Source organism: Lytechinus pictus, chromosome 17, assembly GCF_037042905.1.
Source record: "Lytechinus pictus isolate F3 Inbred chromosome 17, Lp3.0, whole genome shotgun sequence".
Taxonomy (NCBI): domain Eukaryota; kingdom Metazoa; phylum Echinodermata; class Echinoidea; order Temnopleuroida; family Toxopneustidae; genus Lytechinus; species Lytechinus pictus.
The window spans coordinates 5,333,245-5,356,216 of NC_087261.1; the positions used below are offsets into that span (position 1 = coordinate 5,333,245).

The 22,972-nt window shown below is 36.2% G+C and overlaps 1 protein-coding gene across 2 annotated transcripts; it reads right to left on the bottom strand.

Annotated features, from left to right (window-relative positions):
- Nucleotides 1-4,660: 4,660 nt before the first annotated feature.
- LOC129280977 (transcription factor AP-2-beta-like) lies at nt 4,661-12,860 on the bottom strand. Of its 2 annotated transcripts, none has more exons than XM_054916970.2 (2): nt 12,044-12,860; nt 4,661-10,778 (listed from the first exon to the last, which is right to left on the bottom strand). In XM_054916970.2, the coding sequence occupies exons 1-2, from the start codon at nt 12,050-12,052 to the stop codon at nt 10,284-10,286; spliced, it is 504 nt and encodes a 167-aa protein (XP_054772945.1). In that variant the 5' UTR covers nt 12,053-12,860; the 3' UTR covers nt 4,661-10,283. The 2 variants fall into 2 exon arrangements, with proteins under 2 accessions (XP_054772945.1, XP_054772944.1); XM_054916969.2 differs by lacking the exon at nt 12,044-12,860 and adding an exon at nt 11,145-11,498 and having other exon boundaries at nt 10,256-10,778.
- Between the last annotated feature and the right edge of the window lie 10,112 nt (nt 12,861-22,972).

A 22,972-nucleotide genomic window follows, 5' to 3' on the forward strand; every position in this document is an offset into this window, starting at 1 on the left:
ATGATGGGGAAATATATCAATCAATATATAAAAAAAAATATTGTGTACGAAATGAGATCTCTTAAAATTTCTTTCTGGTTAGAAAAAAAAAATAGATCAGCAAATGCGAATGCCAAATAAGAATGTCCCTTAAAAAAGAGCTAATTCCCACATCATTCCCCATGAATGTTGCCTTCGCCAACCTCTTCCTCCCCCCCCCCCCCAACCCAGACATCGCAGCATGATTGAGTAGACCTATGCATAATTATGTTGCTATAACTTTAGAATATTTCCTTATGTTCTCAGTATACTTCACACCATCGCCTATTCTAAAAGCCTGAGCCCCCGTCCTCAAGAAGTTCTAACCTTAGCAACAAGTGCTATTTATGACATATCGTCATGATTATATTAGAATGACAGTTGATACTTCTGCCAGACACCTTTCGTATTAATGCCTTTCTTATTTTTGACGTTCTTTCAGAGTCAAGGTTAAACTGTCCTTGTCAACCTTTTGTCTAAGACGAATTCGTGAGCAATAACTTGACTATATAATGGAATATTTCTATACAGTCATTCTTTCCATAATCACGACAATCATAGACTCAGAATTAAGAAGTCATATGATTTTAAGCAAAATGTAAATGGTTAGGCTATACAGTCTAACGCAGAAATAAAACATGTCAAAATGGACAAATCCATGCTTTACAGTTAATGTATCCAAGCTTATTATGAAATATTTTCTTCCAAATGCATGTTCGTTTGAGCCCCAAAAGTTTTCCATCGAATAACCCGCACATATTTGTTCGCTGTCTAATAATGTATGCTTCAAAATTGAGCAAAATTTCAGTTGAGTATTAGATAATAATAATAGTGAAGAAAGTCGATGTACATTGAAAAAAAAATCCATAACAGTCACATAAGCTGTTCTTTATTTAAGCGCCTATTTCCAGAATTCAACTTCAATAATATCAACTAAACATTTTATCCCAACAAAAAGTTTATGATGAAATAAACTAATATACAATTTGCAGGCCAAATTTGTTGAATACTATATCAGGCAATTGTGAATTAACCCATCTGTCCCCAAACAAAATTAAATGCAAAACTATCAAAAAGTCAATACTTTCAAGGATGGATCACACTTTCGGAATACTTTGTATTACCTATACGGATAGAAAGAGGTCATGACTAGAATGATATCCCTTTTGCTACAGACCGATCACAAACATTCTTTGATGTAAAGAGACGGAAGCGGCCCCACTACTGGATGATTCAGCTTCGGAATGTCTGCATTTTTTTCACAAAAAGGTTTAAAATATATCGACAACATAATCCCCGGACACCCCCCCCCCCTTAAAAAAAGAGAAAAGAACGATTTCAAGACACGTTTCTCTATTTTGCAAAATATCTTATTTTTTCTCTTTTTCAAGAAGGATTATTTAACTGCATTTCGACATAATGAATCGCATCCTAGATAATTTCGATTATCACAATTGTACGTATGCAGTTGTTTTAATTCCAAGTTTGTGACCTTTTTTTCTCAATTATCATTGTTTTCCTCACTTACCGAATGTCAATCATTTTTACCTTGTAAGGCTTGTGTTAAGTAATAAGTTTATCACAGACAACACTAGGTTGTGATATCATATAGGAACAATTAACTAATAAGACATAGTTTGATTATTATGTATATTATTTATAAGAATAATACAGATAATTTTACAACTACAAATTAATTGAATAATGTCATCATTGAACAGCCTGTCTCAAATTTTCATTGCGAAATATCTGTTCATTTATCTGCGATAATAAGTATGATTACACAGGTATAGAGAGACAAGTAAACTAGCTGTTTGGTAAATTCCCTGATTGTACCGTGAAGATTCATAAATCACTAAATAGTCCTGTGTACAATTATCTACCTGTAAATGTGTATTGCACGTAAACATGGTGAAATATTATAATACTATACTTGCAAAATTATTTAACCTCTCGTCCCGGTTCCCAACAGACCTCGTTCTTACAAATGCCATATCATCTCCACATGAAATATATTCAGTTTAGGGGGATTTTCTGTACAGAGTTCTGAGTGGTCTTTACACCAAATTTCCTCTGTGCTCACCCTATAATATGTGACGGGTAAGCCTTTAGCTGTGAACTGTACAGCAAGTAACCGAATCTGGCCGGGCAAACTCCGGTCGCAATTCGGGCATGGGGATTGTCAACAAGCAGTCCGCAAACTTAGCGGCAACATCAATGACTGGGAGTGCAGACGACACTGCTGCAGCCTCGTACGGTTGCGAGGAAAAATGAAAAGCTGAAATAGAGTGCATATTTCTTAAGAATGGATCGCTTTCGCCTGGTAATACTGCCCTTTTAATACTTGAACACTATTTTTGGAGTGTGGGCTACATTGTGTGCTGATCACACTGCCATCGCGTTAGATACAGACAACCATACCTGTATTGTAGAGTGGCACTTTTTTTTTTTGCAAAGAGCGCCATTTTGAAAATCCTCTGCATATCAAATTATCTTGAATTCAACCCGGCTCAATAATACCCATATTGCTTATTAAAAATATGAATACATACATTTCTACATATTTCTATTCTAATCATGGAGGAAACGACAAATATTTCTATAGCATACCCAATATAACTAAACAATAATCCTGTGGTTGGATGTACATGTACATACTAGTATAGTATAGTATAATATAGTATAGTATAGTATAGTATAGTATAGTATAGTATAGTATAGTATAGAACCCCATCCCCCCCCAGCCTTCCCACACCCACACACAAACTGATTCAAAAACTGTATGAATTTCCAATAAACTCTATTTTTGTTACAACACTAAATATATATATATATATATATTTATATATATATATTTTTTTTTTCTATCTACGGTTGTTTTATTCACCTTGTATTTTGCTTTATACTACCATAACCGACGCAGGACCTTCATTTATATATATATAAATATATATATATATATATATATATATATATATATATATATACATATATATGTATGTATATATATTTCAATCTGTACTATCAACTTTTCGTGTCAATGTTTCCCTCCTGATGACCATACACAGAAGTGAGATATATATTTTATGGATGATCCTTATAATTCATTAACGTCTCTTAAGTATAAATCAACCGTTGTTATAATAATCCTGGCCAGTACGCCAACCATGTGGCAGTCAGTAAGGGTATCATGTGAGTGCATTTTGCATAGATGATGGTGTTTTTACGAGGGAGAAAGAGAGAGCTCGATATACTTTGCATAAATGCGACCTAACAATGCATGATTGCATTTTCGCCCGTAAATGATGATACGGTAGAAAAAGGAATCATCTTAAACGTACTATTATCCGTTTTATGAGGCAAGCCACCTGTCTCGCTAAGGAAAACACGACTTTCCCCTCAGCTTTCACACAGCTCGTCTCTCTCCCTTCCTCAAACCTTTATCCCTTATCCCTTTTCCCATTTTTTTATATTTTCTCCGTCTTTAGCCCATCATCATGTCTCCCCATCATCATAAAGAGCATTACTCATACCAGTAATAAGCACTGATCGGCGAATCCGTGTTCGTCTTCCCCTACCAGCGAGTTTTTTTCCCCCTCTGCGCTCATTAACTAAATGGCCACGACTCCTTTATAGTATTTAATCGAACTCACAACCACAATATATTATCCATTTACACGCTACATGCTACGCCGTGCATGACCAAGTTGACATGGTTATTTAGTCGACCAAAGTAACCATACGCGGTTTTGAACGAATGGGACTGGGGATACCCTTCATCTGACCTTGGAATGGTCTTGTATAAAACAAATTAAATCTAGTCGTTAAGAAAACCCCATCAAACCTGAAAAAAATGACTGTTTTATGAAACATTTCAATTAATGTGCTTTAATAAAGTAAGTATATTTCCTTTGTTTATATATTAGCCCGAGGGTTGTATTGTTATTGCTGTTGCTATTATCCAATCTTTTCACTGAAATAAATGAATAAATGAATTAATAAAATATCATATATCGGCATAATTCCCCCTCAATGTTACCTCTTCAATGACATTTCGTTTTGGTTAAATATGACATAATTTACATCATCAAATTCATAGGTTTATTCAGCAATGTTTACTATAAAAGTTTGTATTAAAAAAAATCACGACAAAGCCATATCATTTACATTTCGTTCAGCTACTTTAACTAAACAATCTGTGATTTTAATTAATGTTCTGAAGCATTTCCCTTACTTTAGGATGTCTAATTACTTCTATCTGTTATAATTTCGAATTTGTGCACATAGCAAGGCGCTGGCCTTCGCTGCTTTTATAGAGTTATTGTTTATGTCGTTCTTCTACTCAATCATTTCCCCCTCATACTATGCAAAATAATTAACATGTTCCACCCGATTTGCCAGTGTATGATGAACATGATGAATTAAAATAATGATAACTATTTTTATTTGAAAATAGTTATAAGAAAAGACTTGAGCTTCGTATTTGGCTGCATAACGACTGCCCCCCAAACAAAAAATGAACCACTGTTTCGTTATTTTGTAGTTTCGAATGTCATGTTCATTACTCATTTCCGTGCTAGAGCCATGCTCACCTTTATTTCACATGCACTTCTCCCTTTCATTTTCTTTTATATTTCCATTTGGTTAAACATTCAATAAACACAGGCGTATACTGTCAATGTGTATGCTAAAATGTAATAATTTTAAAACAACATGAATAAAATATTTCGTTTTTTTTATAATAAAGGATGCATCAAAATAAATTTGTAATATCAATTAAATGTAAACCAATTTAACATAGAGCTACATCAATTTTTTTTTCGAAGGTTCAGACCTATTTCTTAAGCTACAACATTTGTATATTTTCATATCGAAGAAAACAAATATTTCACTTGCATTTTCCAATATTGATATACTCTTTTTATAGATTTTTGAGAGCTGTTAAAATAATCACGAATCGGCAATCGGAAATGGGAGCTCAAACTGTCTAATGTCTGTTTAGTAATCACAAACTGAATACCACACACAAAGTCATGATAAACATGATCATACATCCCTCTGGAAATAAAACGTGAAATATACATTCCAAGCTGAATACATTCATCATGGAATGTGGATCTATTCCTAGACAAACATTACAGTCCAAAAAATTGTTCATAAATTATCGCAAATTCATAAAGAATTATCGAAAGAAACATCCAAAAAATAATCGAAAGAAAATATCAATATATAAGTTGACTTAATTATTGCGTCAACGCCTCTTTCATTTCTTAACGCGAGGTTAATTTCAAATGAGACTACATTTGATTTCATTTGATTTTATTTCAGCATTTTTCCAACAGAAATTATTAATAAACATAATGTACAACATAAAAAAAATAGTGATACATTTCTTTTTACAAAAATCATGTACATGTATGATGTAGGGCTGTATATTTACTCTTGGTAAGGAAGTGTGTGCGTGTGTGTGTGTGGGGGAGGAGGGTCGGACACGCCTGAGGGCCAAAGTATAATGATATGCCTTGTTTATAAGTATAACTAAATTCTGAACTTAAAAAAAGGAGCACAAATTCACTCCTGTGTCTTTGCAAAATCACATTATATGGCATTTGTGGCATTTTTAATCGTGAAAATATGATCTATTTACAAATCATTCGACAAAATATGTGAATGTAATTATGCCCCAACATGTTACCAAAGGTCCCATTGCGGGGAGTATGAAAGTATTTCTGTAAACGGCACATAATGACCTCCGGCAAAACTTCACGTTCTAACTTCACATTCTATTTAATCAATTTTCCTCACGAAAAAATAACGTTTCATTTCCTGTCTCTAAACTCGAATCAAATTCTCCATATAATCCTCAAATCCTTTACTTGTCTTATATGTAACTAAACAAGAAGAGTAATAGCTTCCTCGGTGATTTAGATAAACATTTTGCGTCCATCCCCTTCCATTTTCCTTCATCGACCTGTTTAATGCATGGAGGTATGTGTCTGATACCTCCAAGTTTAAGGTGAGTTATGAGGATTTGAAAGGTATCCTGTCATTATCATATTGTTTTACTACTTGCCACGCGAGCGAAAGTCATATTTAAGAGCCGTCCCGATCGCTTACCATAAATCAAATCCTAGCGCTCTCCCCTAAAACAGTATCGATATACCATGTATACTCAGTTGATATATCACCCATGCCCACCAATATGTTGTTTTACAAGCCTCTAAAGTAATCACTGCAATAGTTGAGGGCAAAAGAACATAAATAACTCAATGCTAGTTAAGGCACTACGCCAGGCAGTACCAATATATGGTACAATTTTATGGCAATACTGTCGTACCCCCTTGGGTTTCCAGCGACATCGCTAAAACAGTTCAACGTCAGAAATTACTGGAGGCGCGAAGGGCTGGTGACTTATTCCTTTCACAGCTCGTAAAAACAGCATAATAATCATATCAACGGATAGTTGGAAACCCCCTGTTACCAAAAAGGTATTCCTATTATCCCTCCTTGCTGTTACACGCCTCCTACGAAAATCAGCGACAAATATATGGGAGTTTTCGTGTGCAGGTTTTGGTGACAGAAGCTAGCGCGCTCTTAATTTTGCACGACAAATTTAGACGTATGAATGAGGATAGGAAAGATAATACTGACACGGCATGCTTTAACTGCTTTATCAACCCCTTTGCCAAGATGACAGCTAGCATTTTGGTAGGTTTTTATTTCGGGATAACTTACAACCAGGCGCGGGCTTCATTTACGTGTCGATCGTGTGAACATCAGAATGGCGGGAGTGATTTTGACTTCTCCAGTCCCCCTTTCCCTTCTAATGTTGTCGGTGAGAAATTATGCACACTCAAGTAAATGTACTCACTTTCACATAATTAGGGCGATACTGTAAACCTGTAAGCTGGCGCCCATTTTAGAGTTCATTCGAAAACGAAAATGGTTTCTTTTTCCATTCTAATAATAAGAAAGTCAGTGTAAATTAGATATGAAATTCCCTCAACAAGTTTTACATTAATTTAGTGGTCTGGAGACATAGATGTATCGGGGGTTTTCTTAAGTTTTGATTTTTCTACTGTTTTATTAAACAGGTGTAGGGTTATTCATCATGGCTCTGCCATCTTCCTTTCTACGTAATATCCAGACCAGAATACAATACTTTGAACGTGTTTAATGCTGGCTTGTAATCTGTAATTCTATTTTACCCATTTTCTTCTCTGAATAAGGAGAGTCACCCTACGAGATTGGCGACTATTCTCCCGTCTCCAGCTCTCTTCCGCCCAAGCAGGATCTCCCAATATTTACCATTCTTTCATAACAAATTTACCAGAAAACCGTTTCCATGGACATTCAATTACAAATTTCATACCACCGGGGAATTCACTTTTTTGTACACGTGTGAGTAAAGAGAAAATAAAAGAAGAGGGATCGAGAAGAAGAGAATTTTTTCTCATCACTCTCATGGCAAGATATTGAACGGAGAAAATGCGTCGGGGTTGAGCTGCACTTTAAGTTTAACTTGGTTTCTCAAAATATTGTCGCTTCACAAATCATTTTTTTTCCAACCTCTTTCGTGCCAGTTCATTTCATCACCAGTTACACAGGTTTCTTACAGGCCTAGCTAGCCGATGTGTTTAGGAGGACAGCTAGAGTTGGGAAGGAAAGTGGTAATTTTCTGCCGTTTTGGGGAGCAGCGAGAGACCGTTGACTGTTCAACCTAGCAAGCAAAAAGGCATTGATCCGAATTGTAAATAGAAAATATCAAGTATTGACCGCTCTTGCTTACTCAGTCGCGAGAAAGAGGGAGACAATTATGACGTTTTAAAATGATGTGTTAGCCGAGAAAGGGAACGGGGTGGTTGTCGACTAAAACATTAGAAAATGGCAAATAAGTAGGGGACCTATATGCATAGAGTGATGTTCAGTGGCCTAATGTCTGTATTTCGGTTTATTTTTCAGTGAGAAATGCTACTCCTGCTAAATTCCTATTTATGCATTTTCTGATCAAATGACATTAACATTACATCATCTACCTTATGTAAACAGGCAATTGTTTGACAAACATCTTCCATCCTTCCTTTCTATATTCGGAGCAGTAGAATCAACAATTGCTATTGGTTTGAATCCTTGAAGAAATTTGAAGCGACCCTCAATACAAATCACCAAGATGTTAATTTGTGATAAGTGCTTATCAATCTCCTACCTCATTGGAATGTTCAAACAATTATTAAAACAAGACTATGGCGGATGAAAGTACAACCGAACTGTATCTTAGATAACTGAAAACATATAAGAAATCGATAAAAACGCGGCATAATGATAAAGTAAAGGGTTAGATTTCGGCCTCGTAAACAAACATAACGGTTAAGTGTTCTCGAGTTCATTACATAACAACGCAAGTGGTTGTACAAGATATTGTTTAAACGCGAGACAAATCCTACATAAAATGTGTAAATAGCGCGAATGAGGATGGTAAATATTGCCTATTAGTAACTAACGTGTAAGCAAATTATATTTTCACGTTTTCGGGACAAGCTAACTTCTAACCGCCATGAGGGGGAGCCCTAGCTGATGTCAATAATTCTGCCTACCTGACGCTTGTTACAGTTTGCATCATGGAGATTATGAATGTAACATATAACTCACGAAATCCATACATAAAACATTCTGTAATAGCTCTATGCATAAAATAACCAGACAAAAATATTACCATAAAATATATATGGGGTCGTAAGACTAATCCAATACAATATTTTGAGGGAACGACATTAAACTGACTGGCGTCATGCAGACTCACAATTTGTTTTCTCGATCATGAATAACTATTATAAAATGACAAAAGGAATGCTTTTTCTTATCACAGGAAATGTTAAAAATCGTAAATGACAGAATTTATGCCGACCATAGTTTTCGATTTGATATTCATCTTCTTGTAAATTATTTCACAATTGAAACTATCTCATAATAATGCTCAAACCCTACTGACACCTTTCGAAAACTTTTGCCAATTTCCAGGTATTAATATAAGAGGTTTATCCGTTTTCCATTTGTCATCATAAATCATATAAAACCATCTTGCATAGTTCGTACTGGCTGCTCTATAACATAGAATGTTTGGTGAAATAAACTCATGACTTGTCTGAAATTATTAATGTAAACCCTAATCACAATATCTTCCTTTACTGCAGTGTATTTTTTTGTCTTTCCATTTCCTTTGCCTGGAACTGACATTGAATTCGTGAATTGCAACCACCAAAAATAATACGGGTATAATTTTCACCATGCCCCAACCTCGAATCTACAATCTCCTCTCTATTATATCCCCGTTCATTGGCCATTGTTCAGTGTGATTACTCCCCAAACGGATAGAGGGTAATAACTTCTAATAATGAACGGCATTGACCAATTCTGCCGTAAGTTGCCCGCATCAAAATGGTATTCTTCTCTTCAATTATACTCTTTGCTCTCTTCCATGAAAAATATTGAAGAAACCTGCATAAAATAGCTTCTTTTTTAAACCAATTCTTGGATGTTATCTGCATCACTTCGCTGAAAATTTTCATCATTTTTTTGTTGAAATACTGTAGTTCGGGAATACCATCATTTACCTATCTTGTAGAATCTTCACTCGATGTTAATATATTTTACAAAAATCATGTAGGCCTACTAGCATGTATTCCAGAGAAACATATAAAAAACAATACAATTATCTTGAAAATTGAAGCTAAATAAAAAGCTATTTAAAGATTTTCAGAGATAAACAGACAATAACGAAGTAACATGAAATGTAAACAAATTTATCAGTACCATACATAGGCGTAAAAATATAACTAAAATTGGATTGGTAATAAATATTGGGTGGATAACTATCATGAATCATTTCCCCTTAACCTAATTTTTTTTACTGAACTTCCATCTCATAAAAACAGGTGTATTTTCATATTTAATATCATTCAATTCATTTTCTCATTATATTCACATAATAATCATCTACATTTTAAAGATATATTTCTTGGTGTGAACGAGTGATAAATGAGTATAGTTAGAACTTGTTTGTTGAAAGTTTCCTCTAATAGTTTCAATGACATTCCTTTTCCAAAAAGATGAATGGATCCCCGAGTAGTAATGATTTTCGGTTATCGATTTTATTGCTAGGCACATGTAGGTCATAATGGATAAGCGAGGATTAAGTTGTAGCTCCATTGTTTAGGTGGATATAGGGTGAATAAGAGCCGTAAAAAGGGCAAGTCGACGACTGAAGGTTAAAAAAGAAAAACAAGACTTACCGAGCCGTCATCCATGGGGTGTAAACCCGTGGGATGGTGTAGCATGAGATCGGTTTGTTCAGGAGCGAGTCCATGGGGTCCACCGTGTACTAAAACATCGGGGCGACGTACGGCTGAATAGTCCCTAGCCGATGGGAGCTGCATACCGGGGTGCTGTAGGTGGAGATGATCGGCCTCATCCCGGCGACCAAGCATGTGTTGTGTCCTCTGTTGGGGATGCAGCTGGTATTGGTGTTGTGGCTGGGGATGTATAGGATTTAGGTGAGAATAAGGATCGGCATTCACATGCGAGTGGTGGAAATCCAACTGGGATTGCGGCTGGGGAATGTTGTAGGGAGGCGGAAAGTACGGCGGTTGGAAGTCCGTAGTTGTTGGGGTATGCGATAGCCGTGTCGCCGGCGAGAACGAGCTGTTGCCCCCGACGGAGGCCGTGCTGAATCCCGGCCGGTGGGCAATCAAATCCGAACGTTCCTGTATGGAAAAAAAAAATGAGAGAGAGAGAAAAAAAATCCATCAGTACAAATATTCACAATCACAATCCAAATATCACTTGAAACACACATTGATCAAATATACACCACAACGGATTGGCAAGTAGAGTCAAAGTCGCGTGAAGAGTAGAGAAAATAAAATATCCAAATTCATTCATTATTTCGCCTTAAAACTGACAATTGACGAAAATTGTTAAACGGCCAGACTTCAAGAAAACACCATATTATGAAAAAACATAATAATAATGAATAACGGCCGAGAGTTTTACTCGCTCATATAGACCAGAAAATGTGTCGATAAATGGACACTAAATACAGCAAACCAAAATAAATTCTTGATATTAACCTGTAAGGAAGGGACTGTTAAAACAGCCGTCGATGCCATGTTGTCGATATATACAATCCAAATGAAGATATAAAATCACAAGTCGGTACAAAAAAGAAGAACCCGATGAAAAAAAATCCAACAAATGATGGATAGAAAAAAAAGGTATATCAATGAATGATAATGGTAATCGCTAGGTGCTGTGGGAAGAGGTAGAACGGTGATCGGCCCGGCGTGCTGCGGGGTCGGCGGGTAGGTAGGAACTGATCTGACTTGGCAAGCCTGAATAGTGTGAGTGTTTGGCTGTCCGGTGACAGTAGCTCCGAGGCAATCATTCCCCTCCCTCCTATCACACAGGGTTCATTCTCTGTCATTGGCCAGCGGACGGAGAGAGACAGCAATAAATATGGAGAGAGGAAGATAGAGAGTGTGTGGGTGAGGATGATGAGGGTGAGGGGTCTGGACGTAATAGGTACCGGTCAGGACATCGAACTACTGCGGTGGAAGGTGGTGGTGGCGAAAATGGGACACAGAAAATTTAGAGAGTTAGAGGGGGAGTGCCTCGAGCTCTGTGGTCACGTCGATTCAGCAAAACATTTCCCTGCTCACAGAGAACACTCATAGCTATTCCCAAAATTACATCATTTTTCCCATCAATTTTAATTCTTTATTTCTCGCTTTGCACTGATACTTTTTACTCTACCTACACTAAGATAATCTAGCAAATGGAATTCTGTAAATATTACAACTTTTCACTTTTTTCCGCATTCCCTAATTTCTTGCATATTATTGTTGTAAGTTGATTTCAGCGTCGAATCTTTTTGGGTGACTTTTCAGAAAAGCCCCAAGCTTTGATTTCTGTTTTACCGAGGCTTAAACAGGATGCAATGGGGGTAAAAATGGACTGAGGAACCGCTTACCTGCGCCATGTCGACGCCGTATCCTTCGCCGTGAAGTCGCGTGGTGCTAGGTGGGGGTTTCCGCAAGCAGATGAAGAAAATAGCAAGTAGAAAGCAAAAGGTAAGATCCTTGGGATTTGTTTGTTGACGAAAAGGGGAGGAGTGACTTAATTACGTCGCTAATCCTGTCATGAATCTACCAAAATTAAAACCGTGGGTGCTGATTGAACGTCGAATAACACTTATCACAACTGGGTGTCAAAAAACATGTTTGTCCACACGGAAATGATTACGATGAAGACTACGGATATGGTCAAGAATTGCCGATGTCGGAGTCCGTCGTCGTCGGCCAGTTCGACGAAGCTTCGCGGTATAAAGTCCGAGGAGTGTTGGAGAGAGCCGGCCGAAAAGTTTCCACGGGAGTTTCTGGGCAGGTAATATTCGAAGGCCGACGATGATATAGTGTTTGTCGCAAAATCACCACCGAGTGTCAATTCAACCGTCTTTTTTGTGATCAATGGAGCATCGGCGTTTAGGAGAATTGTTTCTTTTCACGCCGTTGTGCGTGTTATGTCGCGGGCTGTGCTCTCGTGCTATCCAGCCGTGTCTCTGTCGGCTGGGGAAGATGAGTCGTATGTTTGCAGGTGATTTTCTCTCGCCAAGGGTTCGACCATTCCAATGTCTACTTCTGTCTCGTAAGGGGGAGCCCTTTCAACTATGGGGACATCACCGCTATTTTCATCTCTCAGTCCTTCATAGCGACCTCAGCGCTCCATCTCGCCACCGAACACCCCAAGCCAAACGTACCGTGAGTGGCCCCGCTAGACACATTTTAATTAACCAAGTGTCGTGCGCGAATGACATCTCGTGTCCGCAGATGAAACGAGCGCTCTGATTGGCGGAGATGGCAGTTCAAAGTCTACCTGTCATGCTTATGCAAATCGCACACGCGCTCGCAAGCCTCTTGGCTGACAAATCAGGGAACAGATGGGTGAATAATTAGGGTCTGATACGCACTGGGTGGGAGGAGTGCTCGGTATTAGTTTTGGAGGGTGGTCTTCAAAAACAAACAGACGAGCTTTCGACGTCCAATGACAGGAAGCGGTCAATAGCCCCTCTGAAAAATAAGACTCACCCGAAAAAATACTAGATGAAGAAAACATTACAAAAATAAGTAAAACTTTGTCTTGGAATTCGATATTTTTTTTTCATTAAAAAAAATAAAAAATTAAACAGCAAAACAGACGTCCTCATTTTCATACATGTTTATTTATACAAGGAATTGATCTATCTACCAGTCCAAGAATGTATTCCCTAATGCCATTTGTAGACGTTGCCATATCGATATAACATTAGTTATTTCTTCTCGTCGTACAATATATATTTTGCTTGAATTCTAAAACCAACATTTCACTAAAAAAATAAAACACTGGTTTTTCCTCATCCACGAGTGTACATTATATATTATAATCTTCAATACTTCTATAATATACGGAATTAATTATCTCCGAAATATACAAAATATTTTACTTAACAAAAACATTAAACCGTTTCGGTATCTCTTTTTACCATTGGTAAAAAGTCGAATTTAAAATACTGGGGTATTGTTATTGACATAGAGAGAGAGAGAGAGAGAGAGATAAATTCTTGTCATAGTTTGTTTTAAATATAAGCCAGTTGTTAGACATATATATGTTAAAATATAATTCAGATCGTTATCCCGAAAAAGGAGGTAGTTTTGAGCATCCATGATTTGAGTAGTAGATAATTGAGAAAAAAGTCGTAAAATTTGTGGGTTTTTTCCAGGATAAATTTTTTTTTTTTAAATCATTTAATGATTTAAAATCAATAAAATGTCATCCTGTACATTTTTGCATGGAGCATATTTTACCATATTTTGCTCTTCTACATCTTGTATTTGTTCTGGGGTTTGTATTTGTACAAGACGCAATTCATTTTTATACCAAGAATATTCATTGAATTTTTTCTCCGCTTTCATTAGTTGATCAAATCTTATGTTATAAAGGGAGCTGTCTTGACAAGACCTCTATGGTTTTTTAACAAATGTACCTAATTTCAATACACTATCTATACCAATAGGATGTATGTACATAACTGTAATTACTTTATTTTATTTTGAATTGCATGTATTTATTCAATGTGTTGTAAAATGTTTAACAAATTCGAAATTAATAAAGTTGATCTGAGCAGAAATATAGGCCAAATAAGTTGGATTCGGAATACATTTCCTATTATGTCTGTCTATATAAGATAGTTGAATACTTATTATGATGACTATTCTAAGACAATACTTTGTCAGTTTGGATAGAATGGTAATTATGCAAATTGAAAAAAAAAATTTGGTCGTCTATTGTTGACGTAAAGAAATATATATACATTCGATTCGACTTGTTCTTCGTCACAATATTTTTGTTCTGATTCCCGTATAGTTAGGTCGTGGGTTAGTATAATATGAATATTGTAAAACCATTTCAGCTAAAATAAATGTTAGATAACACACATTGTAACCATGTAACATAGAAAATTATATACTTATTTGACGTACATTTCCAAAGGCTTTTGACATTGATACGAATGTTGGCGAATTTAAAAAACAAATAGGCCTATGTCGCTATTTCAAACATCATATTCCATTATATTTACATGATAGACAGTTTTGGGAGTTGAGAGAAGACGATCTCGACGTGTTCCTATCATTATGCAATTATTTCAATACTTTGAAGAAAAAAACATGGGGCTCCGGCGTTGTGCTAAACGATTCACGAAATGTTGCTTTTACTACGAAAAAATAGCATAGGAATTGCAGGATTGATTTTCTTAAAATTATATTTTCTAAAAATGCTCAATAAAATGATTCATATAAAATATATTGAACACTTCTCATACTACAGTTTCCCTATGTGTGGTCTCCGATGAAGGACATTTTGAAGGTGTTATTATTTTGACCTCTTTAATTGAACATGCATTTAACTCTACCAGTGTTGGCCGGGAATGAAGGTCTTTGGAATATGCAATAAATGGAAATGCATAGCGAAGAACATAACGGATCTGTAATAGAGCATTTAATTAGGACCATTGATCTAAAGTAAACAACCGGGTTTTATAGACCGTTAGGTGTTATATCATGACAAAGAGGTTGCTCCTTTTAATAAGAGATCCGCACAGACCTTCCTAATTTTCTCTCCATTTTTTTTATAGAATGTTCATCCATCGTTGATGCATTGTAATATCCACGATTTGTTGTTCTCATCTTAGCTCTGTGGTTGTTGCAGTCTTTGATTCGATGTTTCTTTCACGGGCTTCTTGACCAGTAATTGATTCTATTCATCGGAACGGTCAACACCCGTCCATTATTTCCTCTAGGGGAAAAATGAGCGAATGAACAGCACAGATTTGAGACCATGAGTGACGTAATTTCTGAAGAACCCCCCTCCCCTAAAAAAGAAAGAAAAAAATGCTTTCTTCCTGAGGCTTGCTTTAACCATGGATCCTTTAACCATTATGGAAACCATTACTGATATAAATTATTTCGCATTTTCTAACATGAAAGACATGACATGGCTAGAGTTATTGAAGGCTATAGGAAAATTGGAATTAAGATTATATTATACAAGTATCAATACCATTACCTTTTTGATAGGTATAAATGAACAATATATAACACTCCTTCATTAATGCACAGTTTTGAAAGGGAAATATAAATACCTGCATGTATTTACTTTTTCATTATTTTAATATCTTAACAAAAATATCGCACCATGAATAAAGTAATGGCAAATGTGATGTGAACTACAGAAAATGGTTAACGAAAAGGAAAGTGAGTTAGTGAAGCACAACGAGACATAATCATGATAATGAGAGAGTGTAAAATTGAAAAGCTCGTTATTCAATTCACCCCCAATAACACTCTTTAAAACCACTTACAAGGACTGTATCCCACCACCAGCTCTCTTGTGTCGAGTGGTCTTTTACGGGTATACAATCATATAACAGTGTCACTCGTACATCGTTAGAATTAAATGCCCTATTCAGGTCCAAATCTCAAAAGCCAGCCCTAATAGAATCTCAAACCAAGAGAATAGAGGAATTTCCTCTGACGAACACTTGGAAACAATAAGCGTTTAGAAAGTTTTCGGCGTAAAAGGGGTGGAAAATTGCTTGTAAAAGGCCGTCACACCTTAATGCGCAAGTAACAAAACCCTCTATTTTTATTCAATTTTGAAAATAGGGGAGCAGTGGGGGAAATGATAACAAGTGGTGAATTTCGTTCGCACGGTAAGAGAGCGCAGTGGGGAGTCTACATGCATGGGCCACTTTCTTGAAAAGTAGGTGGGATCGAGCGATTATCAAGGCATTCACATCCGCCACATAATAGTAATAAACACTATAATTGCTGAATGTTCTGTTTTACAAAATAAATAATGACTTGCGTTACGTGTCTTGCCAAACGCAATATACCAGCAAGGAGCTTTCAGCTCCTTGATACTAGTATATGAAGTGGCCTTATTCGGAATGAAACAATCTTTCAAAATTATCGCTCATTTTTTAAATAGTCCTCGTATTTTTTATTCCTTCATAATTGATCGATTTTACTTCAAAACATTCATAACACTAACATCATTGTAAGAACTACACATCGATAGTTATACGGATCATGGTCCTATGAGAGCAAACCGTGAAAGAAAAAACTACGAAAACAATCACCGTAAACAAGGTATATACCTATTTAAACCAATACCACAAACACCATGACAACCACCAAAATTATCATTAATTATAATCACCGGCATCACTCTGTTTTATCATATACCATTATTTTTACCAACACCATCATCATCACCATCATGATCATGATCATGATGATGATGATGGTGATCCTCCTCCTCCTCCTCATCACCATCACCAACATCATCATCAACATCATCATCGTCATCATCATCATAACCACCATTATCCTCCTCCTCCTCATCATCAACATCACCGTCATCATCAGCAGCAGCATCAACATCATCATCTCATCCCACTTCCTCACCTCAGCCTTCACCTTCGTGCATGCCGATAGAGCGGGCGAGATATCGGGCAAACCATCCGATGGTGGCCAGCAGACAGCAGCGTTACCATGGTTATACAGAAAGACCTCAAATTCTCCCATCATTCCCGTCGACGTTTGTCACCTATTTCATGAAAGTGTATCACCACCGACCACACCTTCAAGATCCTGCTATGCTAAAATGTTCCGCCAAGTAAGTTTGTAAACAGAAATAAAGATGAATATGTTTATGGGCCTAGGAGGGAATGTTGGATTCCTACATCCTTTCCGCTCCACGTGCTACATCGTACATGCAGCTGTTCCCCCCTCACAATTAGACCCATATCACGCCAAAATCCCACAAATACGCACACAGTGTCATAGACATCTGTGGTTTATCTTATCTACTCATTTTATCCTAGATTGATCAAGGAATTTGCAGGATAGACGAAATATTCAACGATCTTCTCATCTGCAGCCGATGAGTGACCTTAGGTTATGCAATGATAGTTGTTTTAACCAACCCGTGGCAACCAATACGCAACCCAAATGGAAATGGGGAAAAAATACGGATGATTATTGCGATTTAGCATAGCCCTATCAACCAAATAAATCATTGAATAAATGATGGAATGATACAAAATAAAATGTAAGAAATCAATTTTCAATGTCAGTGTTTTATTTTCCTACTCGTGGACATTCTGTACATTTTTCTTTCCGGGTAAAGAGAAGCTAGGTTCCTCGAATGTGTTTGGGCTCTTTCATTTGTTTTAATATGCCTACGTAATTTTTTATTTTTTTAATGCAAAATATAAACATGATAATAATGATATGAAATATCTATGCTACATTGATACCATTTTCAGATAATTTCCCTTTTGAAATAATAATTTTCTAGGCCCCTGTGCTTATGACTGTCACCTCCCATGCGAAGACTGTTATTATTTCACTATGAAATACTATTGTTAATTAATTTTATGTTGTATGTTTAATTGTTGCAGAAATAAAATAATCAATCAATCAAGCCTTACAGACACCATGAATGAACGGGGAATCATATCTTAGATCCTAAATTATGTTGGAATATACATGTATCTCGAGTAATATACGATATGAATATCATGATTATTTCAGACATTTCTATCGATTCGTCAGCAAGTGTTGCTGCTTCGCTTCATGTTTTACTGCAATAAAGAAAAAGAGAAGTGTTCTATCGTGTAGTAAACACATTTTAAATGTCACTTTACTCGTCGTATATCATTTCGAATTTGCTCCCTCTCGTGAAAACCAGATTTCTCGTGCGGAAATGAAAGTGCAAACTCGTAAACAATGATGGGTGGGATAGATTTACGAGCTTGATTATTTATTGGGGGTAAGAGCGAATGTAATATGTTGCCTATTAGTTCCGTTCGTCTGGACATCGAGTATGTTAGTTGAAATGTTTACGACCACCTATTTGGACGCACTCCTCCTCTCTTTACGGGGGTTCCACGTGATTAAATCGTTGATAGATATACATGTATACCATGGACCTATTACGAATGATATATACCGAGTTGATATATGAGCTAGGTAGGTTAGATCATGGAGGTAGAACTTTCTACCTCCATGGTTAGATTGACAGTGAAGGGAGAGGGAGAGAGGAAGAAAAAAGGTATAAATTATATATATTTTTTAAAAAGGGAAATAGCAAGATATATAGCTTAAATATCTGTATCATTACTCTTATTGCTTTTGCGAAGTTGTTGTATTTGCAAACAACATCATGCGTTATCATGTTTTAATTATGATAGAATGTAATACAAATGTGTTCTAATGCGCCAGTACACACTCTGCAAGGTATACAAGTCACATCGTCATGGGTCATAGAGGGGAGTGGAATTCTACAGGCCTTTAGGGCCTATGAAATGTAAGGGAATGAATAGTTCCCTGACTAAAGAAAGGGGTAACAGATAATTATGACACTGGTCGAGTCTGAATGAGCCAAAAATCATCAAAAACTCAAATGTAATTAGTACACAAGAGAATAATCGAATTTGAAATTGATATTCTATTAGGTGGAATAACTTGAATCATTCAAGATAAAGATGATGTTCTGAAAGATTTATGTTTCTTTCCTTATCTGCCGTTTACTCATTTGAATGTTCAATTATCGGTGTAATGACGGATGCCTTTCAATGTTTGCTTGACTTCATAAAGTAATCTTCTTACTCTCATCTCATTCCCAATCTACGGTACTTCAGATGGATCATAGGCCGGCTGGCAAGCGTGGAAATCTACAGAGAGCCCGCTCAACATCAGCGGGCATCAAGGGCATGAGTTACGCAATGACCATCTCGTTTCGCCCATCCGTTTCCCGCTGTGCGAGATGCGAAGATGCCGGCAAAAAACGACATTCCCCGAGCTGGTAACCGTCCTTGTAATCAGCACCATATTTTTTTTATTACAAAATATATATTCTCACGGGCTGGTTTTAATTTAATATCATTTTTTTTTTTTAATCTCCTGTATGAAAGATAAACTTAAGATGAAATTTCTGATCGTTTTTTGTTATCTGAATTATATTGTCATGCTCAGACATCAACGTAGTAAAAGTTATACTATTATTTTGTAAGCCTATTGTTAAAAGTGTAAATTCAAGGCGAAAATTTGGATTTTTTTTTTTAAATCAATAATATATCAATATATTATATAGGAGTACTAACAAATCATGGAGCTATTACATTGTAGCTCAGTGAAAAAAAATCATCATGGATCATAGTACATATTTGACCAAAGAGGAATATGCGTGACCTTCCTACGGGGGACAGGAGGGGCAAAGAGAGGTGTCGTTGCGACCCCCTTTCCGAGCAAAGGGGTGGACATGGTGGAAATGTCTTCAAGATCTGGTATTATCATGGTTATTACGATAATTTTTTTACGGGTAGATGTATCCATAAGAAAAAAAAATGCCGGGGTGACGCCTGCCATGCCTTACAATCTGTGCATGATTGTCAAAATGTATAGTTTCGTATTATAAAGTGTCATCCAAAGCAACATTGTCCATCATTTTAATAAGGTGTTTTTTTTTCCTTCTTCAAATTTTATCTTCACAATATGACCTGGATAGTAACGATATGTCAGGATGGTTTACTCACTGATCTAGATTAAGTTATTCTCGTCATAATCTTGAACATATAAAACCACGTGCAAAAGCAAAAACTTCAAATTGACACACTTGTAATAAAATTCAACCAAATCTTCCGTTTATAGGAACATGATTTTCTTTAATATTACTTGTAGTGAATTGATTGATTTATTGATTGACATGATTTGTTTAATTTTCAAGTTCAACAATAAAATTGCAAAATAATTTGTAATTTTACAACATAACAATTAATGTATGGATTTGAGAAATGCAGGAGCGGCGGCAAATCGCAGGCACCTACACATACCATCTTGACCATAGAGATAGTACATGTAGGTCCATGATAAACATACAGTCTGGAGAGTAAGGACGATTGATGTCCAGTCTTGACTAGGCACTACTTCATCGTGTCCAGGGTCATTATGATTTGTCCAGACAACCTACAAACCCTTTAGGCTAACGAATCAATGACTATACTGAAGTATCAGACCACATCACAGTGAGGGCGTATAAGCCACAGGTTTGTCAATGTAAATAGATAGTAAAACAACCAATGTTTATATTGAATATCATCAGTAACAAACCTAAAAGACGTGTTGGGGCGGGGAGGGGGCTAAAAAATATCGGGAGGCATGAGATTTTTTTTTCAGAAACAACGACCTGATTGATATTTATGTTTATATGAGGGCCTATGGGTATCATGCTATGCATGCTTTGGCAAACATAAACTTAAACTTTTACTATGGATATATATTCATGCTTGTACTTATTTGTCTATGATTGTTAAAGTGAGAATTTACACTAAAAAAAGGTTTACCCGATATTGGGTAAAATGGGAACATGCAAGTTGGTTGGGTAAAAAGAGACCCAGTATTTTGTAAAATTTTACGCAATGTTGCGTTGAAAAAGCCCAAGATGATGTAAAAAATACCCAGCAAACGTGCATGCTCACTTTCTACCCAATATTGTGCAAAGTTTTACTCATTGTTTTTAGAATGTAGCACGAAGCTACTGATTGCCTCCTCGGTTGCGCCGGGGTAATGGCAAACAGGTTATAAGATTTTCAGTTAACAACCTTATCATTATTCATTTTCTGTAAGAAATAATTATTCAATGTTATGTTTTATTCAAGATTATGTACGCATGATTTCTAGAATTCATTGTCGCCCGATGAATGAAAGCTTTAACTATATTTATTTTATCCGTAAAGACAATTCATTATGATGTATATAGGCCTATACTCTCCGCTTCTGACATAATTTTCAACAATAACAATAACTGAACATTCGTTTATAAAATAAAACATACAAAAGGAAAAATCGATGATGATTCTAAACACTTCCGTAGATGTTTATATCTATAGGGCCTATGCCTGAACCTTTTTTTTCATAATATCCAAGTAAATATAATTGAATAGATGTAGAAAATATGATTGAGATCATTAGTACAGTACGAAGTGCAAAAATATAACATAAAATGAAATTATGATTTGAGTCTCTGGACTTATGGCATTTATATGATTTCTGAATAGCCTTTATCGAGGGTCACTACGATAAATGCGTATGTATTAATCTTCACTATTCGAGGAAGAATTTTTAGTACTACGTAGATGCAATTTCACCAACTTCTAGTCAGCTGGATAGCGAGTATCATAATAATACGTAACAGACCATACGCGTAGATTGTACATATCATATCATTTGACAGATAAACAGATTAATCACAAAACGCAGTACGACAGAGGTTAATGATAGGGTCTAATAATTTTCACGAATTAGAATGGATTAAAATGGGGATTTGGGGAAGCTAGATCCGTGTAGATGAAGAAATATTATCGTAATGAGCTATGTATAGGCCAATATCCCGCTGTATTATCCTTCGTGGGAAATTGTCGGAGAGAGCATTTTCTGTTTTTTTTACCTCTCTGATTGCTCTTTTCACTCGTCCAACGGGTGGTATGAGCATATTGGGGTCTTCATATCATCACCATTGAAACAGGGTCCCGTCTTACAAAGAGTTACGATTGACCCGATCAACCATAATTATGGAAAGCCAGCAATGTCAACATCAACAATGCATGTTTGTTAATAAAACATGTTAAAAATAATTGGTAGATGTAAAGTCATACAATCATCGCTTTCGTGATAATTCAGTGTGCTTTTCTTAGCTTATATACAAAGGACATTGTGGAAATTTCCTGTAAAAAAATATGACATTTTTGGATTTCCATATAGTTTAGGTTGATCGTAATTCTTTGTAAGACGGGGCCCAGCTCTATAATCCTTAGTGGATAGAAATGAGGAACAGTTTCACAGTTCAGAATGTATGTCATGTGCTTTTTTTGAATATCTATCTTTTTATGGGTTTATTTCAGATTCGTCTAATTCCAATTTGTCCAATTTCCAACTCGTCTACTATCATTTGGTCTACCATTAGTTCGTCCACTTTCTACATGGTCTAATTGCCAATTCGTCCACTCTCCATTTCGTCTAATAACCAATTGGTCCAAAAGCCATTTAGTCCACGTTGGTCTAATTGGACTAAGTGTTAATTGACAAAATGAATGAAGGTGAATTGGATATTAGACCAACTGGTTATGAGACGAAATGGTCATAGACGAAATGGTGATTAGACGAACTGATGATTGGACCAAATGGTTATTGGACCAAATGGTTGTTAGATGAAATGTTGATGGACGGAATGGCATTAGACTAAATGAAAGTAGACCATGAGGTGAGTGGACGAGTTGGCAGTAGACGAATTGGCAATTTAC